This window comes from Leopardus geoffroyi, chromosome D1 (assembly GCF_018350155.1).
Source record: "Leopardus geoffroyi isolate Oge1 chromosome D1, O.geoffroyi_Oge1_pat1.0, whole genome shotgun sequence".
NCBI classification, from domain to species: Eukaryota; Metazoa; Chordata; class Mammalia; order Carnivora; family Felidae; genus Leopardus; species Leopardus geoffroyi.
The window spans coordinates 55,737,097-55,760,584 of NC_059329.1; the positions used below are offsets into that span (position 1 = coordinate 55,737,097).

The window sequence follows — 23,488 nt, forward strand, 5'->3', positions numbered from 1 at the left end:
AGATTAATAGACATGAAAAATCTTAACATGGAGAAAAAAAATTTCACTGATCACTGAACCTACTCATCTGAAAACAAAAAATAGAAGGAAATACTCAGGCATTTATCCTGCTTTTCCTATATGAACTATACTCAGAGTAACCAATGGTAATAAGGCAAAGTTCTTCTTTAAGAATTCCACCTAATAAATGAAGAAAATAAAGATAAAATACATTTTGCAAATACCAATAAAATAATGAATGAGGCAAAGACTATCAATAGCTGTTTTAATAAACAGTTGGTAATACTTATACCTACTGATCAATGTTAATATCGTTAAAGAAAGAAATCAGACATTACGTGCCTCCTAAAGGGATACAACAGGAAGTACACGATACCACTTATAAAATGTTTAATCCCCCATCTCCAGAAACAATCAGACTTAAATCTGATCAAGCTTCTGGATTAACTACTAGTTTTATAGAAATACATGGAACAGGAAAACTTTTTGAACCATATCATGGGGATAAATATCAGCAAAATCCAGACTATGGGAAACTCTCAGGAAAAATGACCGATTTCTTCAACAAATGAATTGCAAAGGAAAAAAAAAAAAAACAAAACACAGACTTATTAAGTTAAAAAAGACATAACCATATCAACCAATATGTGGACCCTGTTTGGATCCCAATTAAAATTTGGGGGGGGGGGTGGGGAGCGCTTGGGTGGCTCAGTTGGTTAAGCATCCAACTCTTGATTTCGGCTGAGGTCATGATCTCACAGTTCATGAGTTCGAGTCCTGTTTCAGGCTCTGTGCTGACAGTACAGAGCCTGCTTGGGATTCTCCGTCTCCCTTTCTCTCTGCCCCTCCCCTGCTCATGCTGTCTGTCTTCTGTCTTTCTTTCTCTGTCTCTCTCAAAATGAATAAATGAACTTAAAAAAAATTTTTATGACATAATCAAGAAAATTAGGAGAGGAACTGAGTATTTTATTATATCAAGAAATAACTGTTAAAAATTCTAGGTGACAGTAGCACTGTGAGTGTGATCTTTTTTTAGGGATACATCAGAATTTATAGCTGAATTTATGTAGTATCTGGGATCTGCTTCCAAACATTCCAGGTCAAGGGTGTATGAAGAAAAACAGTGGATTCAGGTGAAACAAGACTGACCATATTCTGCCCATCTCTGAAGCTGGGCAATGGGCACATGCAGGTTCATTTTACTAGTCTCTCTACTTCAATATGACTGGAATTTTCCATAATAAAAAATGTTTTAAATTTTCCTTTCTTCAGATAACAAACTCAAAATAACCATTCTAATCAGAAGAATTTTCAGAATTCCCATATTATAAATATTAAGGAGTTCCTTTTCCTTCCCAGAGCATAAGCCAATCATACACAACCCCCCTACTCCCTACCTTTGGAACCACCTCTATACTTATAAACATGGAATCACCCGCCAAGTTACTGCTACTAAACTCTTACCCACTCCACCACCAGCTGCCTCTACAAGAATAACCAGAGACAGATACATCAACTCTAAAACAGCCTGTCTCCTGTCTCCAGTCTCCAACAGAAGCAGACACTGAATGCCCTTGTTTCCCAGGTACACACAGAGAAGCTGCTACAGAAGCCCTACAGAAGCCCTATAGTTTGAATGACAACTCCAGTCTGTATATTACCACTTCCACTAACATTTATCTTTTTTAAAAGAAAATGACAACTTTTTAGCACTAATAAGTAAGTTAAATATCTCAAAGGCTCAAAAGAATCATGTAACTATATGATTATCTACATCCTTGAGTATCTACATTCACATAGTTTACTTTTATAGCTCTCATCATCTATTGAATTTCAGTGAATTTCCAAGAAATCTCTGAGAAGCCTTGTCCAGCTCCCCTATGACTACTTGAAGCTCAAAAAGATATAGGATGCTAAGAAGCAAAAGAGAAAACAGGGAAGTCCAAAATTCCCAAGAGTTTCAGAGGATACCTGAAAAAAACAGAGTGAAAAACAGAAGCATGGAATATTCATTTTGCCTAAAGACATTTCATTAGTAGCCAAGAGAAATACCCCTTTTATTTAAAAAAATAACATGTTCCTTTGAAGAACAGTAATATTTCTAACAGTACAATAAAACTTCAGCAAACTGTGTGATGAGTACTGGAAGAGAAAAATGTTTATCATTGGATGACAGTTTTGACACAGGTGTCACCCAGGTGCAGAGACAGGTGGCCTTTCCTTCTCTCATCTTCAAATTTTAAAATAATGAATTTGGATCATGTGTGCAACCAACATTTTCAATAAATTTTCTGTATAAAAATTCTTTCTATTTTTAATAATGCTATATTATAGTTTACTGCTGTGCAAATAGAGAGGTTGGAATTTTTTTAATTACTTAAAGTAACAAAAGAAAACTTCAAGCCTGCTATTTTCCTATTGTTGATGGAGACATTAAATAGGTGTTAGAGCCAGGAAACAATGACAGATAATTTCATATCCTAGCATTAGGGCTGTAAAGAATACTGACTGCATTGCATCTACATTATAGCCTCTTCCTTGCCTACACAGTTATACAGAACACACTAAACATTACTAAAACAATTATGAAAAATACTTGTGTTTTTCCTATTCTAGTGCTTATATTCACTACTAGTTCATAAACTAGGATATTTCCAAGTCCCACTCTATCTTAGGTACGTAATGTTCAAGTAAAACTTAATGAAAACGAATACTAAGTCCCATTCTGTATTGCTTCTGTGCTCCCTTTGAGAGATTACGATGATGGGTATGAATTCTGTACGGTACATGGTTCTCTCCCATCCCCACTTTAAGATTCATTAACACTAAGAAGAAAATTTCTGACAGTGTGCTATTTGCCTTTCATAGGGAGAAATACAAGGATATGAAAGAGAGCCAAACTTATTTAGGCTAACATGGAATTGAGATTTCTACATTTCCTTTCCTCTGCTATTATTAAGCAGCAATGGTCCTTCAGTTCAGTCTTAGTTCCCCTTAATATCTCCCATCATCCACCAATAGAGAAAAATTTAGGAGACTGGAGAAAAGGTGAATGCCATGTCCCTGAAATCATCCTCTTCCTCCTGCTTCTTATCACTGGGTAACCTACTCATAATGTTCCTCTGAAAAACCTTGAGTAAAATATGGCTGACTTAAACAACGGAGGTTTGAACCGCATTGGGTCCATATACACATAGATTTTTTTCGATAAATACAATATAATATGATAAATGTATTTTCTTTTCCTTATGATTTTCTGAATAACATTTTCTGTTCTCTAGCTTACTCCGCTGTAATACAGTACATAACTGTGCCTCTAACCCCTACGGTACTCAAAGGTCAATATTGCAATTTCAAGTTCTTCTTTTAAAAATTTCATTAGAGGCACCTGGCTGGCTCAGTCAGTACAGCATGTGACTCTTGATCTCAGGGTTCTAAGTCTAAGCCCCACGTTGGTTGTAGACATTACTCAAAAAATAACAAAACTCTTTTAAAATAAATAACAAATAAAACCTTCATTCTATTCAAGATATTTGCTTATTATGCCTTTGAAATCTGTTGTGACAGAGTTAACCTACATTTTGTGAATGTTAATTGCCTAGGTGACTAGGTACTATGCATGTGAATAAAAATATCTTGGAGCAAGCATGTTACTAAAAGAAAATAGTAAGCAACTATCTTGACATTCTCAAACTAAGGAAAGAGGAGTGGTAAATTTCTGATATAAAAGCAGGGACCTTCATACCCAAAGCAGAAAAATACACTCACACGGTTTTCTTCAAAATTCCCATATATACCACAGGGACAGAATTACATGGTGGGTCACCACTCACCTTGTGCTACTGTTGACATGACCACTGATGGCGTGGAAGAAACCACAGCTGTTACTGCAACTGTACTAGGAATAGGTGATGGTGTAGAACTGCTGCTGCCACTGCTGCTACTACTGACCAGGGAGGACTGTGAAGCAGTTATAACCACTGGTGGCTTCTGGGTTGTGGAAGCAATGACTGATGTCGGTACAAGCTTAGTGACTGCTGCATAGTTATGGGATTTGGAGAGAATGTTGGGCACGAAGGTTGAACTTGGTGATGTGGTCACTATAATAACCTAAGGAAGGAAAAATAAGTTATTTTCATGAACCTACTATACTGCTAATGTATCTAGGCCCATAGTTACACATAATTCAAAAATAGCTTATGAAATACGAAGAAACAATTCATCAAAGAGAAATCTACAGCTAAAAATACATGAAAGTTTTTCTTTACTAGTAATCATCAAAATGTATTTAAAAGAAAAAACAATTTTACCAATGAAATATTTTTAAAAACAACATTCAATGCTGTAAAGATATGGTGAAATAAGCATTTCAATATACTACTTAGGGAGTATAATGGGCACAATCTTTCTAGAAAGTAATTTGGATAATCATTCCTTTATAAATATTTGTTGAGCATCTACTATGTGCCAGGCATGGTTCTAGATGCTGGGGATAGTGGAATGAACAAAACAGACAAAGCTCATACTTTCATGAGGCTAAATTCTAACAAGTAGGGAGGGAAACAATAAACAAATTAGAAAAGTAAATATATGTCACGTAGAAAATGGAAGAGACAATAAAGCAGGGTGGGAAAGAAAGAATATTGGGAGCACTGTGTTACTTTTTATAAAGTGTTCAATAAAATCTCTCTGATAAGGTAATATTTGAGCAGAAACTAGGAGGAGTGTAAACAATGTTGCCACCTTGAGGAAGTGCATCCAATGGCACAGAAAGCAGCAAATAAAATGGCCCTGAGGCATAAGCAAGCTTGGTATAGTCAATAAACTCCAAGGACCTAATGAACAGGATTAGAATTTATGACAGAGAAAGTAGCAGGAGATAGAATCAAGGAAGCCATGGTGGACTAGAGGATGTAAGCTCCTGTTGATACTATATACCCTTGGTAGATTATGATGAAAATGGCACTTTATCTCTATAGTCTCCCTTCCGAAAACCCAAAACCCTAGTCTAATCATGAGAAAAACATCAGACAAATTCCAGTCGTGGGGCATCCTACAAAATATTTGACCAATATTCTTCAAGACTGCCAAACAAGAGAAGTCTGAGAAACTTTCACAGCCAAGAGGAACCTAAGAAGACATGACAAGTAAATGTACCGTGGTATCCTGGAAGAAAAAAAAGACAATAGGTAAAGAAATCTGAGTGAACCATGGATTTTAGTTAATCTTAATGCATCAATACTAGTTCATTAATGATAACTAATGTACCATGCTAATATAAAATGTTAAGAGTAGTAGAAACTGAGTGCAGTGTATATGAGAACTCTCTGTACTATCCTCTCAATTTTTCTGTAAATCTAAAACAGTTCTCAAAAATATTTTTCAAAAAGAATTATTACTCTATCTGCTAGATGAAAAGTACAGTAGGGAAGAGGGAGTAGAAACAGGAAGACAAATAAGGACATTCCTGGTTTAAACCAAGAAGAGAGGATCACTGGCTGCAGAGGTGGTGAAAAGGAAACAGATTCTAAATATATTTAAAGGTAAAACCAACAGGATTTGCTCATATAGCTTGATACAGGAAATGGGAGGGGAAAAAAGAGGCAGGAAAGAGACTTCAAGGTTAGCCTGTATGGCTGGAAAAGTTTAAGACATAGGGAGGCAAAGCACTTCAGATGAGAAAGAACAGGATGGAGCAAAGGAGAATCAGCTTGATGTATTCAAAGACAGAAAGAAAGCCAATGTAACAAAAAGCATATAGAGTAAGGAGGGGCTGGCAAAGGAAGTAGGGGCTAGATCAAATTTATAAGCCATAGTAAAGGATTTAAATTTTATATTAAGTACAATAGGAAGCCATAGGGGGATTTTAAGTGGGGAAACAACAAAATTTGACTTATATTTTAAAAGATCATTCTAGCTGCTATGCTATTCCAGCAAGAATGGAAGCAGTGAGACTAGTAAAGAAACTACTGCGGTAGACCAGGAATAATAGAGGCTGCTTGGACTGGGGTGTTAGTAGCAGAAATAAAGAGAAGTGATCGCATTCAGATTATTTTCAGAGGTAGTCAATAGGACTTGTTGACGTAGGGAAATGGTAGGCCTAAGGAAACTAACGAAATCAAGATGAACTCCTAGAGCTAATGTGCACTAGCTAATTTAAATCTCCCCCAAATCCTATGACACGGATGCTATTATTATCCCCATTTTACAGTTGAGGACACAAAAATCATTTACAAATCTATAGTATCACAGTTTTATTCTGGGGGACTATAATGGTGGTATGGTGATACCCAAAACAGAGCAGAGTGTCTTTTTCTTCTTTCACCAAAATTACCTTTACCTACCTAGGGCAGAAAATTGTTTTAAAAATCCAAAGAAATTAAGGGAGAAATTCTCTTTTATTTTCCTATTAATCCTAAAGAAGGCCCAATGTTAAATCAGTCAAAATTTACTGAGTATGTCCGTACTCAGTACCTACATATCAAAGAAGCTCTGACTATATCATCATTATGTATTTGCAGTATCACAGAGAATTATATGATGTAACTACATTAGCAGTTTGTTAATTATTTGACGAGTCAAGAGAGATATCTAAGTCTTGACAAGCAAACACCTATACACAGTTGACTAGGATACTTCTACATAGACTTGATCAGCAAATACCTATATAGCATTATTATGAAAACAATCATAAACCACCACATACACTGAGAAGAAGTAAACCAATATGGTAAAAAGTCCAGAAGTTTAAGAATCAGATGAGCCTGAGCTTAATCCTGCTGCAGCCACTGACAAATGGCAGGCCCCTGGACATGTTAAAATCTCTAGGCTCCAATTTTCATCTATAAAATAGGGATAATAATACCTACCTTGCAAATCATTACAAGGATTGAACGAGATAATGATGTGAAGCATCTAACATAGTGCTAGGCACATAGCAGGTGGTCAATATTTGGCGGTCAGCAAGCAGTAGTTATTAGCTTACTATTACTACTTAATAAATGTTAAAAAGATATTAGTAAAGGTATTATAGATCAATTCAATCTGGAAGTATATTGTAATGTACTCTATTTTTGTTTCATTAAAAAAATGTTACATAGCTTTCCCTCAAATTCTGATACCCCGAAGAATCCAAAGAACTCACAGCTACTACCACAGTCAAACCAACTGTAGTGGTAATGGCAATGAGGATTCATATTTGCCAATTCTGAACTAATAGTAGTAGCTTTCTGGAACAGCATTTATAAGGACTCTGTGGCACAGATAAGGATTCACCAAGGCTTGGCAGGAAAGTATGCCACAGTCAATTAGCAATGTCTGTCATGGATAAGGGAAGGGGAAGTATTCACCCTTGTGTCAAATATTTCCCATTTTAAAATTAGAGTATGCATGTAGGCTTCCAACATTAAGACAAAATTTCAGCAAAATAAATCTAGAAGTCTTTAAGAGCATGTTTTAGATTATAGATACAAATGATAAAACATATTTTGAGATTTCAGTCTGAATGTTAATTTCTGATCTGAAAAAGGGTTATCCAAAATTAAAGATCCACCTTAAAGAAAATTTACTTGTACTTTTAAAGTTACTTATTACAACAGGGGAAATAAAGGGATTTTGAAACCAAGTGAACCAAACAGTGTTTATTCAGGCCATAATTCAAATTACTGACCTTCTAGCACTCACAAAAACTCCTTAAGAGTGCTGGGACTTGCACCCTAAGGATAAAATGAAAAATATCAATCAAGCACGTGAAAGCATAAAGCTGTATTTTGTTGCTTTGTTTATATAAGTGCTGTACCAATGTTATACTTAAAATGAAGGCACCACATTAACATAGGTGGAAATTTGTCTATCCTGAAAATATATGACCTATTTGAATTTGAATCAAGTCCACAAATTCATAAGTAATTATATTTAATATAAAAGTCACTTTACCTAAAATAATTCCTAAGTTGACTTACACAGGATTTATGACAAATCCAAGGTGAATGCAATAATGAAAACAGCCTTACAGAGATTTCAAAGAAATCCAATTACCCAGCAGAAGGAAAAGAAAAAAAAAAAACCAAAATCACAAAGAATATCTCTTAGCGCTACCACACACAGCTTGTCCAAAAAGCAACAAAACTAAACAGCATTGAGTATACATGAAGTAAAAGAGTAGAGTTTTGCCTCCAGAACATAGTAGATACTCAGTAAACATTTGTGGAATGAATGAGTCTTATTTTTAATTTAATTTGTTTTAAATGCTTATTTTTTAGGTACAGTAGGACAAATCTAAGGTTCTGAGCTTGGAATCTCATGGTATGGTTTATACAGGACTTTGGAGATAAATATGCCCTCTAACAAGCATCATATGTCTAATGACCTCAACTATCCATTCTCACTTGGCAATTCAGAAGCAAAAACAAAAATAATGAGAAAGTCAATAAACAAAAAAAAATTGCCAACTTTACTTACTGGTGAGCCTTCCATCTTTTACAAGTATTTTTATATATGTCTACCAAAGAAGATTGGAAAGTTAGTAATGTTAGGTGACATTTACTAAGCATTCATCATATACACTATGTTAAGTACTTTCCATGAATCATCTCATGTAATTATCTTGATAACTCTAGGAAGTAAGTTCTATTCTTTGTTTTTTAAGAACCTGAGGCTCAAGACAGGTAGCAGAGCCAGATCTATTTATTCATTTTTTCATTCATTCATTCATTCAACAAACATAAATTAAGACCTTCTATATTTCATAAACTATTCTAAATACTAGGGAATACAGTGATGAACAAGATAAAGTCCCTACCCTCAACAACATCTACTCTATGGAAGAAACAGAAAATGAACAAATATGTAATATGATGTTAACGAGAAATAGAAAATGAACAAATATGTAATATGATGTTAACTAGTTATAAGTATAACAAAAATAAAATAGAGTAAGGGAACAGAAAGACATGGATGGGAAATGGGTGCCATTTTAGCTATAACTCTGCTACACTATTTCCCAAATACCAAATCAAAAGAATAGATAAGAAGGGAGAAGATAGAAGAATGACTGATAAAATAAGTCCCAGAAAAAAAAGGCAGTAAAAAATTACAATAAGTAGACTTATAATCTCATAGAGTATAGCAGACTGGTAACACTTAATACAGGGCTAACCCAGAAAGCAATAACTATATTATAATATTGTATGAAAAGTGATACTCAGAAGGATTACCTTGGAGTCCTCATATACAAATGCAAAAAGTATGTTCAGTGTTAACATTCACAAAGTTATCAAAAATAGTCAATTTCTATATATTAAGGAATAAGCTTCAGTTAACTGATGAATTCACTTTTTGGAAGAGCTCATTCTCAACAGTGCAAATAAATAAAACACTGCTTTACATAAAATACTGGCAAGGGAAGGAACCTAATTTTTTTGAGTATATACCTATTACTGCACTTTAAAATATACAGTCTCAGGGCACCTGGGTGGCTCAGTCAGTTAAGCATCCGATTCTTGGTTTCAACTCAGGTTATGATTTCACGGTTTGTAGATTCAAGCTCTGCATCAGGTTCTGCACTGGCAGTACAGAGCCTGCTTGGGATTTTCTCTCTTTTCCTCTCTCTCTCCGCCCTCCCTGACTCATGCTCTCTCGAAATAAATAAACTTTAAAAAATAAAATAAAATAAAATAAAATAAAATACCCAGTTTCATTTAATCCTTACAATAACTTTTTAAGATTGGCATTATTCTCATCTTACAGATGGGAAAACAGATTTAGAAAGACTAATTTATCTCAGGTCATACTGGAAGAGCTGGGGTTCCAATCCAGGCCTCTTTGACTACAAAAATCCTTGCTTGATTTTAACACTATACCATAATGCTTCATCCTAAAACTGAAAATAGAATTATATTCCACAGATCAGCTCACTATCACTTCTAGTTCACTAAGAAAATAATTTTTCATATATTAGGTAATGATATCTTTCCAGGAAAATTCAAGGAGGTTCTTTAAATGGAAGTTACCATGAATCTAAAGATTCAAAAGTGGTAAAGATCACCTGCTGAAGACAAGAATGTACCTCCATTCCTTCCCCAAAATGCCTCTAAGACATTATGGAGAGATTTTTTAAAAGGGGAAGAGGCACATAAACCCATAAGGTCAAAACAGAAAGAAAATAACAGCTGTGAAGTTTTATAAACTAGAAAACAGACAAGTAGTAATCAATCAAATATACTCTCAAAGGTGGAAACTAGAGAATCCCAGAAAGATTAAGGAATAGAGAGCAGATAAGTCCTTTTTTTTTTTTTTAAAGTAGACTTCACGCCCAGTGTGGAGCCCAACCCAACACGGGGCTTGAACTCACGACCCTGAGATGATCAATGCCCTAGCTGAGATCAAGAGTTGGAGACTTAACTGATTGAGTCACCCAAGCGCCCCAGAGCACGAGATACGTTTTACGTGGGAATAAAAGTGGCACTAGAGAGAGGAAAATTAGTTGAAAATCTATTTAGGCAGCATTTAGATCCACAGCTATCCTCCCCCATCCTAAAGGAAGACTAGGAATTTACTCTCTTGAGGGAGAGATTCAATCCAAGGGAATCTTAGAATACTGGGCTGGGGGGTAGAGGGCGGGGGGTGAGTGCTGTGCTACAAACAGAGGTGTTCTTAAAGTCTATATACTGAATGGTGAGACTATCCAGCCCAGTCCCTCCATTTACTCCCCAAATCCTGGCAGACTGGCTTACCACTACTTTAGAAAGGAGACTGGAAAATTCTTCTCTGAGGAAATCTGACTAGTCCATGAAAATGCCCTACTGAGAGTGATAACTGATAGAGGTAAAAGGGTAGTGGGTTTTTCTCAACACAACAGCCGAGCTAGCTCAACCTACAATGAAAATCACCAGCCAACATGCCCCACCCTACACATACAGCTTTCTGTCAATTTTTAGCACCCACGATCATATACAAGAAGACAGCCAGCATTTATTTCTGAAATGAAACAGAGATCAAAACAAATAAATAAACTTACAGGTAAGAGAGAAAACATGAAAGAATAAAACATCAAGAAAAAAAGTCATGAATATCATCAGAATATAGTGATTTTATGAAAGAATAGGATGCTATTTAAAAAAAAAAAAAAAAAAAAAAGGAACTTCCAGAGAATAAGAGCTACTAGAAATTTAAAGTATGACCACAAAATTGACAAATCCAGAGAAGTAGTGAAGGATGACATTAAAGGATAAAGAAAATAATACTTACAGAGCATTTACTATGTGCTAGGCTCTATTCTAACAGTTTTACATTTATTATCTTATTTATACCCCAAAACCCTATATTGTTTTCCCTATTTTTCAAATGAGAAAACTTAATTCCAGAATTTAGTTTTCCACAGTCACAAAACTAGTAAGTGGCAAAAACTGGGATTCAAACTCAGAAAGTCTAGTTCCAAAATCCAGGCTTTTATTTTTTTTTTTTAAATGTTTATTCATTTTTGAGAGAGAGCACAAGTGGGGAAGGGGCAGAGACAGAGGGGGACAGAGGATCCAAAGCAGGCTCTGCATTGACAGCAGTGAGCCCAACACAGGGCTTGAACTCATGAACTGTGAGATCATGACCTAAGCTGAAGTTGGACGCTCAACCAACTGAGCCACCCAAGTGCCCCCAAATCCAGGACTTTTTAAATAGTATATTATAGCAGGAAAAAAAAATGGAAAATGGGAATGAGAAAAGATACGAAAGCTAAAAAGGATCAATCCAGGCAGTTTCAACATCCTGAATAGATGATCCACAAAGAAAGAACATAGAAAAACCTAGGAAATAATTCAAGAAATTTCCCAGAACTGAAGGACATGAGTATCTAGAGTGAAAGCAACCACTGAATGTGCAACCCAATGGATAAAATAAAGACTCACACTGAGGAAAATTACCTTGAAATTTCAGAACTCTGAAAGTTACCAAGAGTTTTCAAAGAGAAAAAGAGGATATTAGAATGCCATTGGGGCTTCTCAAAAACAGTACTGAAGCCAACAGCCAATGGAGCAATATCTTCAAAATTCTCAGGAAAAATTACCTCCAGCCTAAAAAATGCTTTAAGCGATCAAGAAAGTGGGAGAGTAAAATAAAGAACTTTTCAGTCCACCAATGCAAGGTCTCAAAAAGTTTACCTTCCATCCACCCATATACCAAGAAGCTACCAGAGGATGTTCCAGCAAATGCATAAATAAACGAAGGAGGAAGATCAGAATGATGGTGAAGGGGAATCCCAGGTGTGCAACAAGCCTAAGGTGCCGTCAGCATCCAGGTCAGTGTGGAAAGTGAGAGGGTTCTAGTAACATAAAACTGAGAATTCTGATGATCTGAACATACTGAGAAGAGTTTAGGAAAGAACTAACCTTAGCATACAAAGAATAAAAAAACAAAGCAACAATAATCACGTAATCATATCCTTCCCTTCTTCTATGAAACACCCAATTCTGACAACTTTGTTACTCTGGCAAAGAAAAAACTGAGTTCCTAACGGTAAAATTATCCAAACACAGGTTAAAAAATCTTATATTTTAATTGTCTCCATATGGCATTATAATAATAAAATAAAACCAAAGACTTAGAAGTATGAGAGCTGCTGTGTCATATTAGACAAGTCATTTGACGTCGCTGAGCCTCATCTACAAAAAGTGAAATAATAATGCCTATCCCAAAGTTTTCTGTGCAGAATTAAAGTAAGAGACCCAAACATTCCCAGCATAATGCCAAGCACATAGTAAGCACTCAGAACATGTTTGTTAAATCTGAATCATACTGCCTGAAAGAGATGGAAACAGCAATTGGCAGACAGACACTCCCTCCCCCACATACCTTCTGTGTTGTTGTGTTTGTCGTCTGTGTTGATGGTTTGGTGAAGGTTATTTTCACAGGAGACATGTGGGGCGGTAAGGAGTTGGCAATGCTCTGCATGATGTTGCTCATCTTGGGACTGCCACTCACAGGCACAGTGATCGTCTTTGAGACCGGAACAACAGCCTTTGGAACTTCCTTTAGGACAACGGGGGACGAGCTAGAAGAATTTGTTCGCCTTCGTTTTCTGGGTTTTTCATCTTCATCTGAACAGCTAACACCTGAAAGGCAATGAAAATTTTGATTTTTAGATCACAATCTAACCTCGCATTTTATACTTCATTTTAAATCTCTGTGTCATCAGTCATCCTTGACTTCTCCCTCTGCCTCATGCCCAAACAGTAAGTCCTATCAATCTTCCCTCAGAAGTTTTCTCTGAATGCCTTTCCTCCTTTCTTTAACCCTGTGGCTCTATCAGGCCTTCTTATCTCCTGCCTATATTTTAGCAAGCTCCTAAACAGTGTCCTTGCTTCCAATCACTCCACTTCTACCCTCCATCCTACTGCCAGTTATAGAATCTCACATCTAATTGTGCCAATGCCTTACCTTAAATCCTTAAGTAGTTTTTATCTCCCTACAAGATGAGGCACTTAAATCATCACTACATCATTCAAGGTTCTGTATCTTTCTAAGAACACAATACAGTTGACCTTCAAACACAGGTTTGAACTGTGCAGGTCCACTAATATGTGGACTTTTTTTCAGTAAATACAATAACAGTACTGTAAATTTTTCTCTTTTCCTCCATAACATTTTCTCAGTAACATTTTCTTTGTCCAACTTACTATATTGTAAGAAAACTATAATACATACACAAAATACATGTTAGTTGACTGTTTATGTTATCAGTAAGACTTCTGGCCCACGATAAACTATTAGTAGTTAAGTTTTTGGGAAGTCAAGTTACATGCAGACTTTCAACTGCACAGGGAGTCAGTGCCCCTAAGCCCCACACTGTCTAAGGGTCAACTACACCCTGTTCCACCCAACCCTGTGCCCTCCTATAATCCTCCTTTATAATCCTCATACACCAAACTGCTCATCATTCCCCAAAGCCACCTTACCACATTCTATCCATTTAGAGTCTCTGTATATTATTGGTCTACTATTATACCACCTACCATCAATGACCTCTTCATCATCCTACAATTATCATCCTGCAAACCATCTCCTCAGTGAAGCTTTCTTTCCCTTACTCCTCTAAGTAAAGCTAATCCACATCCTTCTGTTTCACTTACCCCATGGCAATGTGGCCAATCAGCCTGCACATCTCCCCTTATTAAGGGGCTTCCAGAGGGCAATGACTAAGACTTATTGGTTTGTTTCCCTAGTACACTGCCTTGCACATATGAAGATAGATTAATGAATAATTCTATCTCAAACTAATGTTGTTCGTGTGACTTCTCAAAATAAAGCAATAAACTTCTTATTATTTGAAACTGTATATTATGTGAAAAGGTTTCTTCGTGTTTGAGATTCACTTTCAGGTTTTTTTTAATGTTTAATTATTTATTTTTAAGAGAGAGAGAGAGAGAGCACGTGAACACATGAGTGGTGGATGGGCAGAGGGGCAGAGATCTATAAGATCATGACCTGAGCTGAAGTCGGAGGCTTACCCAACTGAGCCAGCCAGGAGCCCCCCACTTTCCATGTTTTAAAAAATGATCAAAAAACAGCTCTTGGGTCACCTGGCTGGCTCAGTCAGAAGAACATGTGACTCTTGATCTCAGGGTCATGAGTTCGAGCCCCACGTTGGGTGTAGAGATTATCAAAAATAAATAAACTTAAAAAAAAGAATAATTAAAAAAAATAGATCTCTTACAGTCACCTTGGCTAAATCTGCAGAAATCAGATATAACCTTAAAAATAGTTTCAGATTTTTAGCTTTTTCTTTATGAACTAAAGCCTCAACTGTTTTTGTAGACTTTTTAAAAAAAAAATAAGTGAGAAATGTAAAACCTTGCAACATACATAGAAAATCTCTAGAGAGCAGACATAAAAAAAAAAAAAAGTGTACAGCATGACTCATGGAATTGGTAATAAAACAGAACTCACACCTTCAATTTTTAGACTTTAATTTAAACAAGGTTGACAATGACCTAAAATCATTCCTAAAACAGCAAACTCTACATCTAAAAGTTACAAAGAAATCAAGTTTATAACTATGTTGAGAAAAATGAAAATCAAATATTAATAATCTCCAGTTGATAAAACAAAAACAAAAATAATATTGGAATAACAGGCATTAAAACCAAAAAATGACCTGGTCATTAAACTGCTCCACGGAATAGAACCGAAAGGTTAAAAACTGCAAATAAACTTCAAAAACTTATAGTTAACTAGAAATATAAAAGATGGGCTCTCTAGAATGTATCACTGAATCTAACAGTTGGATGATATGTTATATAAACAATTTTTAAAACAACATTACAAAGATTACAATTATAGGAGTAAACACTGAATAAATCACCTAAGTACATTTTGTCAGTTTCCATTCCCATTTCTATTCCATGACAATCAAAAACAAGTGAATTCTTGAAAGACAGTTCAAGGCAGATTTCCCACAGAGAACAAAAAAGAAGTAATTTCTCAACCCCCAGAAATGATTAAAAAGCAATAAATACTAGTCACGTGTAAAGAAAGGAATTCTTTAGAACCTTCAAAAACTAACCACTGCTAATAGCCAGTGGACCGATGATTTAATCCAGGAAGGAAGATCTAATCAGAGCCTATGTTGCAGCATTTAGCCAAGATGGCCCTGATAACACTGAGAATATCACTTACTTTTGACATAAACAGTACTTCCACTTGGCAAGACAACTACATTGGAGGCAGGACTGGCAGGTCTTGGAGACTTAACCGTTGCTATGCTGCCACTTGGAACAGGGGTAGAGGTTGGGGTTGACGTGGTACTTGTGTAGGAATAGCAAACCACTACTGAAGAACGATAAAAAAGTTTGCTGTTAACTTTCACCAAAACTGTCCACGCATATACAGAAAAATTATTTTTTTACTGCAGGCCAATTTTAACATTTTCATGTGATCAGAAGTTAGAGGCCATTAGGTCCATTAAATTAAAAGGTATAATAACCTTTCCTGAAAATCATCATTTCACTGGGTTTTCCTCAAATATTTAATAGCTGTCTACAGGTGACATTGCCAATGGAGAAGAGCACAGTTACAAAGAAATCAAGTTTAAAACTACACTGAGAAAAATAAAAATAATTTTTTATTCATGGAAGGAGTTAGACAATAGGCAAATACTTGTATTCCCTTTTAATAGTGATAGCAGCACCAATGATGGATAATTTTTCCCTAACCATAGCAATTTCCAACTTGGCTACTGGGGGGAACCACGGCAAGATTACTTTATTGTAAAACAACTTACTAGTCCCTTGCCATTGAAGCAGTGCAACACTAACTCAATAATGACATCATATGTCAATTTCTTGAATAACAACAACAAGCAAGAATAGTTCATAGGCACCATTTACTGAGTTCCATGCACTATGCTAAATCCTTTCCATATATTATCACTAATTCTCACAACACATGCTCATTTTAAAGATGAGAAACCTTAAGGTTCACAGAGTTGCTGGACATCACACAACTAGGAAATGGCTAACTAGGACTCCAACACAGATTTGACTACTGGAAATCCTATATTCTTTTCACTCTACCACAAAGTAGGTGGATAGAAAAAGTAAAAGTGGGAAGAAAAGAAAGATACCTCTCCTACAACAAAGGAAACAAACTCAACACAGGCCCAGGTTGCATATTAATACCTGTCTCTCTCTAAATACAGCTTCTTTCAGCCTAAAACAGAGCCTGGCATGCATGAAGAGTGTCTTATCCACTCCAAAACCCACTGCCAGTCAAGAAAAGACAATTCCCCAAAGTAATCTGACAACTGCATATTCAGGGTTATTTTCAAGCAACACACAACTAAGCTACTAGAATCAACATGCACTCTTGAATTTAATATTACTCTTGGTGACTTCAAGAGAATTCAAGAATTTTTACAGCATGTGCCAATTACTAGATTAAGTAACAATGAGAAAGCCTTCTCCATCTGCCAGGCAATCCCTAAAGGATTTAGAACCCTTGACTAGAACTGAGAAGCACCAATAGCATTGATTCCCGAAGATAAAAAACAGAGTTTTATTTTCGAAGTAATCAGTTAGGCATCTTTCTCCAGCAGGTAAATGACTTCTATCATTTATTTTCCATGTCACCCATCAAGCTCTTTTATCCACTTCTAACAAGACACACTGATATCAAGAATTCATTCCAAGAAGGCTTTTTGCAATTTTGTTATTAATATAATTCACATTTTGAACAAACAAGAGATTTTTTTTTCGCTGAACTAAAAACTTGGCAGTTTCTAGTTTCAGAATAAGAGTTGCTCACTATGTTTTTCAAGCTTCATACAGTGGGATTAAAAACAGATGAAAATCAAGACAACTGTTCTTGAAGAATCTGAGAAAAGTCTTCTTTACACACAGAAATAGTTTTCTACTCACCTTCCTTGCTTCCTGTTTCTGCAGGCACTGGAAGAGATGCATTGTGCTGGATAGCTGCATTGGCAACAGCATTAGCTGTTACAGTGAAGGCGGTTTGGGGAACCAACCGGGGCATCAGTGGGACCAATCGACGACCTTCAATGGACCATTCTGAAGAGCTATTAGGTCCAGACATACTAAACAAAAAAGAAAACGCTGCTACAAGGGTTCTCAATCACTAAAAATGAATCAACTATTTTCTCAAACAAATATAAGTTTTGAAATTATCAAAAGTATCCTGAGTGAATAGGAAAGGCTTAACTTTAAGCAAGCAAAATCAAAATTATGGATAATTATTAGAATTCAAGGGATTTCACATACACTTAAGTTTTTACACATTTTATTCTATTATCTGAATCTTAGAATGAACACAAATGAAACTATGAAAAATTTTCCTATGCCTTCTAAATACTGACATCATTTTCATTAGTTTAAATCTGGTATTGCTAACGAAAACTAGTGTATCTACTAACTTTTAGAACTTAATTTTGTAATTCAACTAAAAAGGTAAAACGTACTAATTTATTTTTAAAATCAGATTTTCCTTAACAATTAAGGATAGAATTCACTGAACCTTTGCAAAATTATCTAACTGCCTGCATGGCCAGAGGTTCTAAGGCTTTCAAACAAGGGAAACTGAGGCAGTAAACGAGGGAGACCAAGTATGGAGGGATAGAAAAGGACTATGTGCATATATACATATATATATGGATATATATCTATATATCTATATATCACTGCATGTATCACTGTCAATGTGTTATATTAGTATGCTTCCTGTTAAAAAACAGACTAGATCTGAGGTTACTGGAAGAAACCTGTCACTATTTTAATTTTACTTATACCACTCTTCACTCTAAGAAGTATTTGAAGCCATTGAACTATACCCCTAAGCAGACACTATTCTGTTTCTCCACTCTAAACTTCTTGAGCAAATTTTATCCCAGGAATCCAATTTAAATATGGTTGAAATACAAAAGGACAGTTGTGTCACTTCTCTTGATTTGACTCCACAAAAAGTAGTTGTGTCACTTCTCCTAGTGATTAGTGTCAAGGTTTAAAATTCACCCAGAATCAATTAATCAATCTCTTTACTAAGTCAGAAATATTTCTGCACCTTTTCCAAACCAAAGATTCTATAACCCAATCTAGGGCTTAAGAGTCTGAATGTCCACTGATTCTTCATATTTAGACAGCATACACAAAAGCCCATAATGGGATGATGATGATGATGATGATGGTGGTGGTGGTAGTGGTGGTAGTTAACATCAACTAAGCACTTACTCCATGTCAGGCATTGCTTTAAACATTTTCTATGCATTAACTCATATAATTCTCTCAATAAATTGGCAATTATTATCTCCATTTTTGTGGATGGGGAAATTGAATCACTGAGAGGTTAAATAACTTCCCTAAGGTCACACAGCCACTAAACGTTTCCTTCAACAAGCATACATCACACTACTGACATTACTTGCCATACAACAAGTAGAAGGTACACAATTTTTCAAAAGGGTTTTATGCCTAACATTTGCTTTGACTTATACTAATCGAGCACTGTTGTCTAATTACTACCAACCTTCACCAAATGGAACAAATAAATTACAACTTGAGAAAGATTTACATTCAGTTCAGAAAGGAATCTCTAGTAGTTGATGAATCTAGTTGGGTTACTACTACAAGAAATCTGCAAAGTGTTTAACATAATCCTACCTAATAAAACAAGGGAAAGAGGAATTCCTAAGATCCCAATTAACTCCACAAATTTGTTATATAATGCAATTTATTGTCTGCATAATCTCCAATTTGACAGTAGTTCTGAAACAGAGAATGGTATAAATAAGAGAAACCGAAATGGGCGACACTGACTGTCAAAGGAAAAATTCTAAGAACTATTTAGCATTTTCTTGGCTTACTCCTCTTTTGGTATCATTTTATTAGAATATCACCAGTAAATTTGCTTGGTGAGTTTACACACATATAATGTCTACACTTACCTGGTGCATTGTTTAAATGGTGGCAGAAATTTGGAAGATTAGTAATTTGAAACACATGAATATTTGTTATTGAAAAGATAGAATTTGCAGTGCAAAAGATACAACTGCAATTTTTTTAAAAATCTAGAAATCTTCCAAATTTCTACTCATGCCATCATGCTCAAACTTTTTTTTAAGTGAGTGAAAAATTATGTTAGAATTAGATTAAAAATTCCTATTTGCTTAGTAATGAGGGTGTGAATATGCATTAGTTGCACAAATCATTTAAACTGAATTTTACAGATTTTTGTAAAACTCTCACTCCAGGACTTCCCTGGAATTCCTAAGTTTCAACGTAAGGATCACTTCTCTATTTATATTAAGTATGGCAAGGGAGGGTAGAAACCTTGCTCTAGCTCCTTTCCTGAGAAATCTAACATGATACTAATGAAACTATCTTGGCCCTCACATCCTGTGGTGTGTAGGGCACCAACAAAAACTCCTTACTCTCATATAGAAATTCACAAAGTATCCTATGAATGTTTTTGGCTTATGTGGAAGGAGTTTAAGAGAACAGTAATTCCAGACAGCCACTTTTTTCCAACACTAGAGACAATGCTGGCAAGAATGGTGCAATTAAAAATTTTGGAGCCCCTTGACACTCCAGGCTTTGCTATTATAACATTCTGACATGTTTCAAAACTGGATTAGAGTACCAAACTTAATAAATGATATGGTGCCAAATAATAAACGCGTGTTATACTTGGAGCCATAAGCAAGGCTTTTCTTTGATCCCAGACACCCTGCTCCTTTTGTTTCCACTTCCTTTGTGCTCAGTCTTCTCGGCTTTCTCTTCACCTTTCAACCACATTCCTTCTGGCCTAAGCTGCTGTTTGGAGTGGGGGAGGGACGGGAGAGGAGAAAGGGAATGCAGTCAGTTCAGATGCATCCCTCTTGGGCTCCAGTTGCTTTTTTCAGGCTCAGGGTATGAAGACTTCCTATAAATAATCTTTGGATCTAGGTTCTGGTGCTACTTCTGAGGGAAAGAGGGCAGAGGAGATGTCGAGAATAAGGAATCTATGCCTTCCTCACCAATCCACACTCCCCGACCCTTGGGCTCAACAAGTAAAATACGACACCTAGTCAAACTAAAACCATGGCATAAAATATTAAAACAGGAGTATGGAAAGACCTAAGAAGCTTAAAATTATACGCTGAAGGAAACTCTTCAGAAAATTAAATTCATGTATTAAAGAAATCAGAAAGGAGAGAAAAAAAGGAAACAGGCAGATAAAAGCCAACTCTCAATTATCCATGCTAATAGAGAGAGGAGGGAAAGGGAGAGGTCAAACAGATTAAAGAAATCCACATATTATCCAAAAATACTTTGGCATACTTGTAAATTCCTCCACCAAACCATTTTCAGGATAACTAACAAGTAGTAAAATGACTAATTACAATTTTCACCTCCTCTCCCTTCCCACCCTCTGGCTAGAGGGACTCCCAAGCAGCAAAATGGCTAAAAGGTGGGCAGTATTAGGAGGGGGAGGAAGGGAAGAGAAGGGAAAGCAGAGGGCACGGTTAATTCGTAAATGGGAACATGTGCCCGTGAATAATTGAGAGCTTCAATTTTGAAATAAATACAAGAAAAAGCCTGAAATAATAATAACCTATTTGCATACCTGTAACTTGGTCTTTCACCCAAATATAAGGATAAATTCATTCTTTAAAGGGGAAAAAAGGAAAAGGAGACTAAATAAATGTTATCCTTTAAGTATGAAACTGATGCATCAACTTACAACTAATTGTCCCACAATACTGTTCCAATGCTTTTAAAGTACTAGCTTTGCCTCTAAGTGCCTCTGAATGTAAGCGATTGTTTACTACTTTATTATCTAGCACATAAGCATCCTATTACTTTCTCAAACTAGAATCTAGGCTCAGTTATTATTTTGAGAGCATCCCAATTCAAAAGTTTAGAGCAAATTAAAGAAGGAACACATTAATATTTGAATGTTTCAACCATGTTGGCCTGACAACTAAATACTTAACGTCTATAGTGGAAAAATTCCAAACTTCTACAGTGCATACATACCTACCACTGAAAAATCTCAAAATTCAAATACCTAATCCTTCAAACTACACAGTTAAAAAGGTAGCACCCCATTTTATAAGTTAAATAAAATGAGGAACAGTAAAGCACAACATGAAGCTAATGGATCTACAGGGCCAATTCAAATACTGCCAATTGGTTTAAACATACCATTTATCACATTATGGAAATGCACTGAATTTTTTCCTTTAGTTTTATTTCACATTAAGACATAAAAATAAAAAACAAATGAGTTATACTCTAATGTATCTTATTTTATGAAATGTTCCTGTCATCCTGCATAAACATTTAAAGGATAATTTCTGCTCCTCTCTATTCTGTAGGAGGCACTGTCTCCATAAGCACTCTCCTAATGTTTGATCCCTGCCCTTCGTCCTCTACCACCCTCCACCCCATCTATCAAATAGTTATAATGATCTGAAAACAATTTTGATAAGAATTGTTTATAACTTTATTTTGTTGGCTTTTTAACGTAAACTAAGTAAGATACATTCATAATTCTTAAAAAATGCAGAACATAAATTTTTACTATCTTTTTTCTGAATCTCAAAATACATGAAATATTAGTCAGTTATAAAAAAATTTATAATGCCTATTTACAAAGCAATATACATACCAAATACCATTACAAAGAACCTCTAAGGGGCTGCTGAATTAGGGGAGCATACTACTTTATTATTGAACTTTGCTTCAAGTTAAGTGAATCATCTGCTGAACTGTGGTGGCCTTTAGTTATGCAGAGATTACACTGTAGTGGGATTTGACCTCGGTACTTAAAGCTTGCCTGACCAAATGCAAAAACATAACCAAGTGAATAAACAGGTAACACCTCTATGGTCAGGATCCCTGAGTACAGAAATAATTACTATTAAGATAAAAGACTCAGGAATCTGCTATACAATCGGAAGACTATTTCAAAACTATGTTATACTACGTAATAAAAAATCAGGGGTTGTATGACTAATGGCTTACTTATGTGCAATTGTTGTTAACCGTTCATCGTTTACTGCTCTCCGAACTTCAGCACGGTGGCGCTCTGTTGAGATGCTATGAAAAAAAATAGCCATTATAGAACTCTGCCAAGCAGGCAGCTCTTTTCTATACTTTTATTAATGTTCTAAGTCAACATTCTGCTTGGGGAAGAGTGGGGACAAGATTGATTTGTGAAAAGATATAGACAGGGGCCTAATATACACCTTCAGATGCTTTAATTAAAATCACAAGGAAGGGTTCATAATGATTCGGTGTAACTGCAGGATTAGTTGCAAATTAGGAATCACAGGAAGACAAATCAGCTTGATATCAAGTCATTACTTCCAAAACTCAGAAATGTCAGACCGTGTTCAAGATTAGCAGAGGTTCCTGTTATCTAAATACGCAAACAGCCACTGAATGACCCCTAATCGTGGTTACTAAGAGGATTCTGGCACTTGGAAGAAAGTCTTCTGAAGTTTTTTCTAAAGCTTAAGAGTCTATAATTTTATGTTTAGTAAATATAATAAAGAAACAAAAGTGGCAGGATAAGCTATCTTTTTCCGGTGGCTATATGCTACGTTCGGTGAACATATTCAGTGAATTTTATGTTCAGTGAATATAATAAAGAAACAAAAGTGGCAGGATAAGCTATCTTTTTCTGGTGGCTATATGCTACGAAATTTGACACCAGGACATTACTCCCTTATTACTCAACACTTCACCTGTATGTCTTCTACCTCACGTTACCATTACGGTAAAAATGCGCTTATATTGACCCTGATTAAATACATGTAAGGTTAACACCAAACAAGTGAAAAAAAAGTTATCCCCATTCCATTCATAAATACTCAATAAAATGAGTATCACTCTTCAATTGTAATCTTTGCTGCTTAAACTAAATCCATAACATGGGTTAAAATATTTAAAGGGCTAGAAAGCAGATTTACGAGGAAATATAAACAACAAACAGAAAATATATA

General features: G+C 35.6%; 1 protein-coding gene across 31 annotated transcripts in view; it reads right to left on the minus strand.

The window, feature by feature from the left end:
- The window catches only part of EMSY (EMSY transcriptional repressor, BRCA2 interacting), an 89,002-nt gene that overhangs the window by 56,332 nt on the left and 9,182 nt on the right, over positions 1-23,488 (minus strand). For 9 of the 31 annotated variants that reach the window (XM_045483938.1, XM_045483937.1, XM_045483940.1 and 6 more), the window contains exons 4-9: positions 22,506-22,580; positions 21,103-21,144; positions 17,406-17,581; positions 15,667-15,819; positions 12,844-13,103; positions 3,834-4,110 (exon numbers count right to left, since the gene is read on the minus strand). In XM_045483938.1, coding sequence (XP_045339894.1) covers positions 3,834-4,110; positions 12,844-13,103; positions 15,667-15,819; positions 17,406-17,581; positions 21,103-21,144; positions 22,506-22,580 — 983 coding nt within the window. The remainder of the gene's footprint in view (positions 1-3,833; positions 4,111-12,843; positions 13,104-15,666; positions 15,820-17,405; positions 17,582-21,102; positions 21,145-22,505; positions 22,581-23,488) is intronic. The other 22 variants (XM_045483919.1, XM_045483941.1, XM_045483921.1 and 19 more) reach the window with 7 other exon arrangements.